The sequence below is a fragment of the Falco punctatus genome, assembly GCF_963210335.1.
Source record: "Falco punctatus genome assembly, chromosome: 1".
NCBI classification, from domain to species: domain Eukaryota; kingdom Metazoa; phylum Chordata; class Aves; order Falconiformes; family Falconidae; genus Falco; species Falco punctatus.
Genome location: NC_137580.1, coordinates 72,760,909 through 72,773,431, shown reverse-complemented (window position 1 = coordinate 72,773,431; position 12,523 = coordinate 72,760,909). Strand labels below are relative to the sequence as shown.

Sequence of the window (12,523 nt, the reverse complement as noted above, 5' to 3'; positions counted from 1 at the left end):
GTCTTGTCTCAGTGGCTTTGTCACAGGTTGTTACATTCCATGCTGAACTTAATTTAGCTCATAGTGTCATATGTGATTAAGATGGTTTAATCAGACTTTTTGGACTAGAGTGCTTATCCTTTTCAAACCAAATGCAAAAGCAATTTTTGAAAAATAGATAACTGTATTGGCAGTCAGCGACAATTCTATGAATATGGACAGAAACAGTTTTTAGGAAAGTTACCTGCATGGATTGTTTAAAATTACATGAGATTGTAAGCCTTATTTGTTTGCATAATGAAGGGAAGCAAAACTACCTCCCAATTTTGAAATACACAGATGAGAAGGAACAATATGTAGGTTCTACATACTCTGATGTACAAGAAATCTGGCACAGATCATAAGTGAAGCAAATCATACTTGATAAGCCCAACAATGCTACAATTTTTTTAGTATACCTAAAAAAAATACTATTTTTTTAATATGTATTAGTATACATATATATATAAGATACACACAGTGGATGTATATCAGGGTACAGCTATCTTCAAACACCATTTGATACCAACCTCGGTTTGGTCTCGCTAGTGCAATATAGTCACACACTGTGAAAAGGAAAGCATGTTGTTTTCATTTTTTCTGGTGGCTTTATTTGGTTTGATTTTGTTTATGGTGGTTTTGGATCAAAAATATGCAGTTGTCTGCATCTGACCTTTCCTTGAGTTTTATGGCAGCCTTGAATATCCAGCAAAGGGAAACTGTCATGATCCATTTTTCCTTCTCTGTTATGTGATTGTCACCAATAAAAAGTGTTTTACTGTTACCTCTTGACTATTTTACACAGTAGATCGGGTTGTGTAATTTATTTCAACTTCTTGAACTGCACTGTGTTTTCATTGCTGACTGTTTGCCAAAAAAATATCCCATGGAAATTCTTTTATCTGATGACTGTAAAGTACAGTGAGTTAGCAGTTAGTTATTTCCCTTTCTCTTAAAACAATCATGTCAATGGTATAACCCTGGCCCGGTGGGAAGTCATCAGGCTGTAGTTTATGATACAGCGTAGGAAACTCTAGCAGGGTGTTGCATGATAGTTTCATATTTTAGTAGAAGTATGATTTGAGGAAAAGCATACTTAACTGTGTAGGCTAGTGCAGGGTACAGATGAAGTAACCTTGTGGTTTAAAATTTCCATCCAACGGCTTTATCAAGTTGAGTGATTTTCTTTCGAGCTTTGGGTGGGGTTTTTTGTTTTGGTTTGGGTTTGTTTTGTATTTTTTTAATTACTGTTCTGACAGTTTTGTATGAGTATACTTAATTTCCAGTCCAAAGCAACAGTTGAAACAGCCATTCCATGGTGATCAAAGCTTCCTAGGTGTGTACCTTCTCTGAAGCAGTAAGCATCGCTCTCCGTCAGTGGGTGTTGTTGCTAGACACACATTGTTGTTACTGGCCTGGGAAGTTGTGAATGGATGGTACTGCATTAATCTGAGGCTTCAAATACCACATGTAGAAAGAGGAGTGAGCACAGCACACTGTTGGGGTTTTTTTTGTTGGTTTGGGGGTTTTTTTGTTTGGTTTTTTTTTTTTTTTGTCTGAACAGACTTGTTTGTGGCACTTAGCATCTGTTTCAGGAAGAAGCAATTCTGACTTTTACTCCTGACAAACCCATGCAAAGTCATGGGAGATCTACTTTTTCATGGCATATACAGTACATAAATCACACAGCTGTGGCACAGAAATCAAACTGTTAAGATAACTATTGCTAATTATTCATCCTCTGGGAACAGGATGGCTTAATATTTGGACTGCAGAATACAGAGTAATAGAATACAGAGCTTTTCACCTCCTACATTACCAGACTTGTTGAATCAGAGCAGTGCCCAAAAGTCATTACCAGCTGGTGGCTGTGGGCCGGTGTGAAATGAGTTATTGGGCTTTACCCAGATTCTAGTGGAGAAATTCCTGTCCAAATCACATAACTGTGGCTGCAGTTGGCAGGGACTGGAGTGCTTATTGGCAGCCATGGCAGAGACCTTGAGGACTGAATGTACACTAAGAGATGGGCTCTCTAGATCAAATTTGTTTTGCACCTACACGAGTCAGTGCAAAAGCTTAAACAGGCAATTTTTCTTTTGTGAGGTACCACTGTCTGCAGACCTGTCAAACCAACATTAAACAGCATTATTTAAAACCGAGCTATAATTCATCCTGATGGTTACTTGACTGTGATTGTGGAGTGGGGTCCTGCGATCACTTCTCTCTGATTTAAAAAAAAAAAATGATAGCAAAAAACCCTGAAAAAACATGAAAGGGCTTGCCACATGAGCAAGTTCATATTTCAGTGAGAAAGTTTAGTGCTCATAGAATACCATGAAGTCTAGGAGGGATGGGAAGCAAAATGGAAGAATATATCTAAGAAGAATCATTTGTTGGCATGGAGGTTAGTAGGGGTTTAAACTAGACATTAGTCATTCTCATGGTCATCAAGGATAGTGCTTTCATTTTACAGCACTTTATTTTCCTTCTCCTGGCTTCAGAATCTTTGTAGACGTGCCTTTCTGTAAAGGAGCTCAGGTGAAACAAAGCTTGGAGACATAAACACACAAACACATTTGGAAAAAACAGTAGCGCTTGTGAGCACACAGGCCCCGTTCTCAGGTAGAGAATTACAACAGATGCCATCACATCACGATTCTGAGTGGTCCCAGTCCTACAGAAAAAAAATTCTCAGGAGCTGTACTCCAAAGAGACATAAAAGCCCTGGTGGCCACCTGCGTGCACTTATGGTGGAAGGTGCTTTGTACATGCTAGTGAATTATAGTGGAAAAGGAGGGGTAAGCTGAGAAAAAAAAAAAAATCAACTAAATTTGAAGGAGGTATACAAGGCTGACGGTAACCTTCAGGCTTTCAACTGTTTTGATTAATTCCCTGATGCAGTCGGTAAGTTTCTCAGCAGACTACTATAACCATATTTCAGATATCCCTGTTTTTCTGCAGTTGTCCCAAACTGTGCTCAGTTCATCAGAGACAGGAGGCTGGCCACAAGCACACTGCAAGAGAGCAGGCTACAGCACAAAAGTAGACAAACTTAGATAGCCTGAAATCCCTTGCTTTCAGGGCACTTGGACATAGCTCCTCAGGAGAGATTTCAAAACCCAAAGGGCTTCTAAACCCTAGGCAGAGCCAGGGCTGCATGACCAACATGTGCTAATTACAGCACAGCAGCAAATACAAGAGGGGTAGGCTGTTCACCATCCCAAACTGTGCAAGTTTACACCTGAAATCAGGAGGAACTTGTTGCCGATCTTGAAAACTCTTCTGGGTTTTTTCCTACATATTACATTTTGGGGAAGGGACTGCTGAAAAATCTGTCTGCTCCAAAGTCAGACATAGAAGTCAAAAGGGCTTGTCAAAACTCCACTCCGAGTGGAAAAAGAAGAGTTCTTGTGTGTTCCATGGTCATCTGCTGGGTGGGACATCTGAATTTTAGAGACTAAAGATCTGCCCAATTTGTTAGCTAGCAGCCAGGAATTTAAGGTATGAAAAGAAAAGAGAATGGAGTGAGAAGAATTGGGGTTTTTTTTTAGAAGATAGGAAAGGGCCTGGTTGAAAGTATCTTACTCCTACCTCTTTTAATTTCATTTCATTTGATGTAGAATTGCAATGATTTTACACTAGGTTTGTCCCTGGGCATTAGTTGAAAGTAAAATCCTAGTTTACATCCCTGTTTCAAGCTCTTGGAAAGTAAAAATTTGAATGCTAGACTATTTGTCCTAATTTTTCTTAAAAACTAAGGTACATATCTAAGTAGCCACCTGTGATGCTTTGATGGTACTTCAGATTTCTGATTCTAATCCAGCATCTCCCACCTGTCCCATTTTAACTATGACTACAACCAACCTGGTCTAGGGATGTAAGCTATGTCAGGTTCTGCAGAAGCTGTTCATGATCACATCCTTGCTGAGCGATGGGCAAAGATTTCATTGGAATATGACTGCCTTATACATTTTTTGAAAAAAAAGGAATGACCCTGCAGTTGTATATATTATGAAGGTATTTAGTTGTCTGAATTTAACATTCAGGCACTTTCAAATGTGTAATGAAACCTTTCTTTCTTTTTGTGCTAGGTGTAAAATACTTTTATTTTTTGACTCCTTGCTGAGGAAAGATCCCTGCTGAAACTGTAGATAACTTGAAGTGTCATGGAAACAATACACAGAGCAAACTTTCACTCAGTTGCCTCATGAGCTTGAAGTTCACTTTGTTGCCTCATGAGCTTGAACTCTGCAAATCCCTGACAGCAATATTAATAGCTGAATATTTCCCATTCGTTGGTAACAAAGTAATACAGACAAAAATTGCTGATTGAAAGAGAATTTACTTAATCTCTAATCCTGTGATTCAGGGAGCAAACATCTGTTAATAATAAGATGTACACAGGCTGCATTTTAAAGTATCATAATTATGATAAAGAAACAGTGCATTTTGTTCTCGATTTTAGCACCTGCTGCATCTTAAGTTGTCCTTTTGAGTACACAGATATTCAGTGCACCTTGAGTGAACTAATTAGTTTATTTCTAATTTTGCCACATGTTAGTAAAATCAGTCTGGGACATCAACATCCAGTTGTGTTATGAATCCAATTAATATCTTGAAGCTGGGCACAAGGGTTACAGAACCCTGGTTTGTATGTGTTTTGTAACTAGTTTTCTGGTTTCACTTTAAGAAGAGGTGAGCTGATTAAACATCCAGTCAGCTCTGGTAGAATACATAGGTACTGAGCAAAGATCGAGCCACATGAATTTTGTATTTCATAGTTGTATTAGTCTGATATGGTGAATGACTGTCTTCCATGTGTGTCACCTTAGTATTGTTAATATAACTATTATGCAAGGAACGTGCAAGGATTGGAAGGGTAATATTGTTCAATAAGCTAACACTTTTTAAATGAGCTGTCCTTACATGCAAAGCCCCACCTTTCTGAGAGCTAACCCGTTTCAGCTTTCCCCTAGTTTGCTAGGGACAAGCTTGCACATTTCTTGTTGCACTGAAGAAAAATAAAGCCTGTCTGCCGGTTGCTGCCAGTGCTTGTCCGTTTGCAGGGCTTTCCTGCCAGAGCTGGCCCAGGAGAGAAGGGGCGTGCAGCTGGGAGGCAAGACATGCATGCTTGAGCTCAGGGCACTGGCTGGTGCCACGCACCCAGGAGCACAAGGCTGGGTTTTGTTGCTCCTAAGGGCATGGGCTGGTTGAACAACGCTGCTCTTCCTCCAGCCTTTTGCTTCTTCATGACCCTTCAGCCTGTTCTCGCCTCCATTGTTGCTCACCGTCCAAGCCCTGAAGTGTAGCTACTTGTTCCCATCGCTTCTGCCTGTTTGTCCACTCCATCTCCCTGTAGGGAGCTGAAAAGGGTACAGTTTTCTGTCAGCTCCACAATATATCAGTCGTGATGATGGAGGTTTGGGGAAGATTTTAATTAGCACCAAAGCAGCAGTTCAGGAGCCAATCAAAATAATAATAATGCCAATTGTTTCTGAAGGCTTAACAGTAAATCAAGAATTTCAAGCCTGCTCTTCAACTAGTCTGTTGGAGACAGCTGTTTGTAAATGACTCTTTAGTAAGATTTCTTACAGGGAAGCAAAAGGAAAGTGAGAAACTGCCAGTTGAAGCTTTTCATGCTGATCTCATTTTTGTCTTTGATGCTTAAAATATTCACAGGCCCTGAAAGCTGATATTTATGAGTAGAGCTGGGGGAAGGGTGCTGTTTAAACAGCTCCTAGCCCATCACCAACATCTCTAGCTCTACTCCACCAGCTCCAACCAGAGATTCAGTACTCTGATATTTTTAGAAGTCATCACTTCCATATATTTCAGCATTGTTCATTCTAAAATACATTCTTGCCTTTTACTTTGTTTATAGATTATTTTTTTATAGAAATGAACTGGTTTTCCTTGTTTTCCCACTAATGCAATTCGGTGACAGAAATGCTGTTGAACTTGAAATAACATCACTTTGTTTAATCTTTGCTAAATTGCATGCCCATGTACTGCTCTGCCTGGAGTACCATAAATCCCACTCATTTTTATAGGGTTCAGTGGATGTAGATATGTGCCAAGTATAAAGACAAAGAAAGCGCAAAGTGTAACCAAGGATTTTACCTGCATAATGCAGTAGGAAAAAACCTGTACTCTGCAATCTGAAAAGAACAACATGTGTCTTTGGCAGCAGCAGAACTGAACGTCAGCACCTTAGATCTAATGCCACTGAGGCCCAATGAGCTTCTAACATGGTGACAGTTTCAGAGGCTCTATAGAAAACCACTCTGCAGTGAACACCCAACTCAAGTAACTTTCTCAGATCTTGATGGGTAAAAGTACTTTAAAGCCTTCATTCCAAGTCTTGCAATCCAGCCTAGAACTGTTTTGCTTTTTCCCTCTCCTTATATTTATAGCAAATTTTCTAGACAACATGCCCTTGCGAAGCTCTGGCAAGTTGAGCATGGAGACCAGAAAAGAAGATGGTGAGAGCACAGCACCTGCCCCTCCGCAGAAGAAGCTGTCCTGTCAGTGCCACCACCACTGTCCTGAGGACTCAGTGAACAGCACCTGCAGGTTTGTGAGAGATTTATTTGGTGGCAAAACATGGGAAAACCTATTTGTGGAAGCTCAGCAGTCCCAAGTTGGGTGTTGCAAGTTTTGTTTAAGCAGTAATATGTAAATGAGTTGTTTACACCTTGTGTCTAAAAATGAGATTTAAGTTTTGCCTATCAGCTACATATTTATATTTTTATGTTAGGGTATTTGCATCTTTACAGTTTTAGATAATACTTGTATTAATTCATTACATATGAAATATTCTCAAGGTAGGAGATTTTTTTTAAAAGTGCATGCAGTTAATGAGAGGAGACTTGATGGAGATATATATGGAAATATCAGTAAATGCTTATAAATTCATAATTGCTTTCTATGGAACGCCATCTATAAGAACACTACTCAGTGTATGTACTTGCAATAGCTGAGCTGCCTTTTGTAGGTCCTCAAGACTGGTTTTTTTCTTGCTTCTATGCTAAAAGGAAAGTGATTGAAATGTTAAGTATTTTCTTATACTAGCTGTAGTCTTCTATTTGGTTTTGTGTTTTGAGTACTATGATTGGATTCTGCTCCCTCAAGTCCTTCTGCATACCTAGGGGAGAGGCATATCCAGCTGAGCACAGTCCTCTTGAAGGCTCAGCTTTGGTCTGTGTGGCACTGACACTGCCTGGAACAGCAGAGTTGACTGAGGGTACCTGTGGTGGGACCAGGCTGCTGTTCCCCCACCCAAAAGCAGCTCTTGCTGGACACATACTATTGCTGTTGAATGAAGGTAGTATACAAACACCTCTGTCCTGGCTTGAGGTGCATGTACAGTTTGCTTTAGCTGCAGCAAAGTAGGGCTGAGCTCTTCATGTTTCACATGTTGGTATGGTTATGAGCCTTGTAGCCTGACTTAATTCTGCTCAGCTTGCAGTTTCACACTCAAGTGTAAGTTTTGCTGACAGCTGTAAATACCATTTCCTCTTTCTGCCCTCTTCCTTCAAACCCATGCTCTAGCCAGGAGTTAGACCCAACTGCTCTCATGTGGCAATAAGTTTAAAAAGCTGTAAAAACCCACCCAGATATCAATTTGCAGGTCCCCTGCAGCATGAATCAGCCCTTTCCTGTCCCTGCCCAGCACAAGCCACTGCATTCACACATGCTGTCTCACACACGCAGTAACAGGGAGGTTGCAGATGACTTTTAAATCCATGAATTAGGAAGCACAAAGGGATCCATGTCAAAGAACCCATTGAACAAGTTTTATACTCCAGCTGGGTAGGTCTGCTATTGCATATTGCTTCGTAGGCACCATTGACCTTAAATATTTTTCATGTTACCAGGTACTATGAGTAAATGGCCTATTAAAATGGATTTGTTAATTTTTCCTCATTGTGATACTTTAAAGAATTTCTCTTCAGAATCCCCCTTGCAGCATCAAATACCAAACTTGTTTTTAGGTGTTAATGCCCAAGGATAGGCAGTTAAGTGGTAATAAACCACAAAATTATAACCCCTTTTGTCTTCATAATCTGAAGATTTCAAACTTGAATGTTTACTTGAGTGGTAAAATTATTTTTTCCAATTCAGACATCAAAATAGTAATTGAAACTGGAATTTAACCATAAAATGCTAATCGCTTTGCAGTCCAGAAAAATGGAAAGTCAAAAGACTTGCATTACAGCTACTCCTCTTCCCTATCCTGTGCTGTCAACTGAGCAGTATCCACCTTGCCACTTGCCCAATGAGCAACAGTGTAAATGAAAAATTGCTGTAGAATTTGGATTAATATAAAACAAACAAAAAAAAATCAAGTACCTTGCCTTCATGGCTTGTCAGCAATAACCCTTTTCAGGATGGTAATCATCGCTATGGCTCCTCCACCTAGGTGTGAAAGCTGCAGTGAGGTACAAAGGACGCAACACCCTTCTTTTCCCTACATCTGCTTCACTGTTACTCTGTAATCATTTGCTTCTTGAATTGCCTGCTACGAAGCTGGAATTGGTTATGAAAAGTTGAATGGGACACTACAGAGACAAGAAGGTCCTAAATCTACTGGTCGAAAAGATTAGTTACTGGGCCTCTGATTAGCTGGCTGGGTTGAGACCAGGTTTCAAAAGATTTGACCAAACCCAACCAGTTTAGCAGGGATTATTAGTTTCCCCTGTTTTGGGGTCATCCTACTAGTCAGGCAGTAACTTTCGTATTTCATCCTAGCTTAAACAAGTGTTGGCACAGTTTTAAAGCATTCAGGAATTCTCACTGAACCTCACTATAAAGCAATTTTCCCCATGTTGAAGCTCAGGCAGAATTGATCTCACTATTGAAGAATAAACGAACTGCTCCAGATTAAAAGTTATTGCATTAATTATCTGCTTCCTTCAGATGTAGCCATTTAAAGCCTTTTAAATGTTGTATTTAAAAAAAATCAAACCTCTCATCAGCCCTATCAAGTCTGTTAAGCTTTGGGCTGTGCTTGGACCTGCAAAGCTGGGATCTGTCAGCCCTGCAGGGATGAGCCAGTGTGTGCTGGGGCACCCGAGGGCCTGGCAGAGCCCTGACACTCGGGAAATTCACTGAGCACATCCATAGCCAGGTCTCGGGCTTTGGAGAGCTTCAGGCACTGTCCCTACCCAGGCTGTCACCGAAGCAGGGTAGCCTTTTGTGTCCCCAGGAGCAGGGAGGGCTCTGAAAGTTCAATGGGAAAGTGTTTCCAGCTGTGTTTAAATTAAAACTCTGAGAATAAAATAGCTAGTCCTATCACAATCAATATTAAAAATCTCTCATAAAAAGAAGTCTGCCATCCCACCTGAAGATTTTGGTCTGCTACCGCAGGTATTTATCCATTCAAGTCTAGATACTGCCTATAGTACCAGTATTCTGAACGTTTATATAAAAAGGAGGACATCTGGTGGCCATTTAAATTGTATTTTTAGAAATTTAGAAGTCAATATTCTTTAACCACATCTGTATCAAATCCTCTAACAGCCTGCTATGTTCCTGTACAGAATTTCTCTTTCTTTATACTTCCACCGCTTAAGTCAAATAATACTTTAGGGAGCTAAGGATAACACTGCAGCTTAAAATGCAGATCACTTTCTGTATCAACAGAAAAGCAGTAGCTCAGGTTAGAGTGCTTTAAAAAATGGGACAACCCATGAGAACATGGTGGAAGACTCATTATAAGGTTATCTCATCAAGGGAGGGTTAGTGTCAGGGAGCAGTGAAAGGGGCCAAGGCAGGAGCTGATCCTCACTCTGAAGGATCCCATTTCCCTAAGGATACCTGAACACAACAAGCAGAGACAGCTCTTCTCGATGGCTCTTCATGTATCTAGTGGTGGTCTGAATCCAGGCAGGAGATGGAGGCTGGAGACAGACAGTCCTGTGTCATCACTTGAGGAGAGGGGGCTTGATGCTCAGCCCTGAGCTTAAATGGAGTCCTTGGGCAGGGGGTGTGTATGGGTGGAGGGTCCTGGATGGAGGGTCCCATGTGGGACCACTCTGGGCAATCGAAGCTCATTAATGTGCTCAGGGCCCTGACAATTCACATCTTTGCAGAAGGTTCGCAATGCTCTCTGCTTGTAAAGGGTGTGTTAACCTGTAGCGTGTTGAAACTTTATTCTTCTTTCTGAACATCTGTGTGATTCATAAAAGGCTTTCAGTAAAGAAGCTCAAAGCTGCTTTGAACACAAACAGGACCTTGTTTTATTGTTCTATTTCAAGTTTTGCCTGTACAAGGTGAATGCACAGGCAGTTGTGTCTAATCCAAATTAATTGCATATTTTAAAGAGTAGTGTTATATTTAATTGGCTTTGACTGTAATGGGATTGCAGTAAAGGCAGAGCCTGATTAGGTGCCTTGTTGTACTCTATTTTCTATTCACAAATAAATGCTGACAGTTTTAAAGACTAGGCTGGTAGAGTTTAATTTCTGATGTGTTGCCTACTGGTCTCGATTGTGTTTCTGCCCAGCTGTGTCTCGAGGTAGCTTTGGTTATCTAAAGCAATAAAATAATGAAGTTGCTTTTCCAGTGTTACCAGAGGTGATAATTCACTTCAGCGATGCTATTTTCTTTCTCCTGTTCTCCAGATGATAGGATTAAATTTTCTTTGTAATTTGATATGTAGAAGGAAGAAGATTTCAACAGTGGGCCAAGGCACTGAGTTCAGGCAACTTTTCTTCTAAGCAGCTTTAATTTTTAGGGTAAAGTTGAACATTTTCTGATAAAGGAGTCATGGTGAGATCTTAGAAGTCAGCCTTTCAGTTTTTTTAATGTTTATTTTTTAATGTAAACCTTTATACAGGACTGTACTAGAGGCAGTTAAGTCCCCTTTGATGATTAAACCAAAAAAACCAAAGGTTAACTGAGACAAGTTCTTGCAAGGTCCAGTCTTTCCTCGCCCCCCCTGCCAGGGCCACGTCTCATACGCAGCTCAGCAGGTGACTTTGCATCGTGTTTAAACTGAAACACAAAGTCCCCCTCCCACACTTCTTAGCTGTGCCTCAGAAATTCTTCATTCGTAGTTTTGTTCAGGGCTCGCCCATTAGGTATTCAATATAAACCTTAAGCTAAATAGTAATGCAAGTCCAGTCTCCCTGTATTGAGACATGTTGCATTAACTCTCAGTTTTTCAGCATGTGGGAGTACTTTGGCATCAGTGTGCAGAAAGTACTGGAATGCCTAAGACTTCCCTTTGATACTGAATTTATTTATAAAAAAAAAAAAAAATCCAAACCAGCAAATATCCATGTAAAGTCTCTCCCAGCATTAAAGAAGCAGCTACATCATACAGATTCAACTGCAGTGTAATCTTGAGGTCAAGTAAAAGAAAAAATTTGGTCTTTGTTTAAATTTTGGAGATAAAAGGGATGAATGCAAAAGGGAAAAGAGGAAGATGAGTAGCTTTATTTTGACTATTTGCTTCTTGATAGTTCTCACATCTACTGAGATGGATTTTGCACATAAGTGAAAGGCGCTAAAGAGCCCTGGTGAAAATGCAGAAGTACCCGTGCTTGGTGCTATTGCCATACTCCACGTTCTGCTGTCAGGTCTGTAGACCTGTCAAATCTCATACACTCAGCATGAAGCCTAGAGAGTTTCTAGGGCTTTCCCTCATAGGTTGGCATTACGGCTTGTTTTCTGCCTTGTGACCCCGCATGTCAGGAAGAACTGTTTGATCTGATTTGGGATTTAGTAAGAGAATGCAAGACACATTTGGTGGGCTGGGTCATGTCTTAGTTCTGGGAGAATAGTATGAGCAGATATTATAGAGAAAATATTAATTCATTGACCTATGTATGATAGCTGAGAAGATGCTCTGCTAGGATGCGTTGGGTACCCTCCTTTCTCTCCATGTGTAGGGTCATTGAGCACTCAGAGAGCCAAAAGGTACCATACACAGCAGAACATGCATGGTAGGTCCAGCATCACCATCTTGGACACTAGCATGGCCAGAAACTGTGGCCTGCTGTAAGCCAGCCTCTTTGCTCTGTTACTCTTGTAGGTAACAAGAGTAGCTGTGCAAACATCTGAAGGTACATCTGGCTCAACAACTGTGTGATGCTCCTCTCACTTGGTTTTACATTACTTCCCTGATGGACAGCCACTAACTATATTATTTTTTTCTGAAAAATTAGCCAGTGTTGAACACATATACAGTGACTTTTTGTTTTATGGATGATGTCCAAAGACAGTATTTTGCTAAATTTGGCCTTCATCTTCCTTAAGTGAATGATGCGACAAAGTACATACATGAATTAGATACAAACTGGGAGTCAGCCAATTTTCAAATTAGATTATTTCAGCCACTCTTTACAGAAGAATATGAACTTCCCAGTTTCTTAACGTAATGTAATCTAACATTTTTTGATGAATTTTTAAAAACAGTGCAGAAACTTGTCACGTTGCTTTGGATGGAGGTGAAAAGATACTGTAGCTCCTTCCCGTATCAAAACCAGAAGTATAAAAA

The 12,523-nt window shown here is 40.3% G+C and overlaps 1 protein-coding gene across 2 annotated transcripts in view; it reads left to right on the top strand.

The window, feature by feature from the left end:
* BMPR1B (bone morphogenetic protein receptor type 1B) overlaps nt 1–12,523 on the top strand; it is a 297,524-nt gene that overhangs the window by 255,355 nt on the left and 29,646 nt on the right. Inside the window, exon 5 of one of the 2 annotated variants that reach the window (XM_080369111.1) lies at nt 6,432–6,591. In XM_080369111.1, coding sequence (XP_080225237.1) covers nt 6,449–6,591 — 143 coding nt within the window. In that variant the 5' untranslated portion in view covers nt 6,432–6,448. Of the gene's footprint in view, nt 1–5,084; nt 6,592–12,523 lie in introns of both variants that reach the window. The other variant, XM_080369110.1, reaches the window with a different exon arrangement.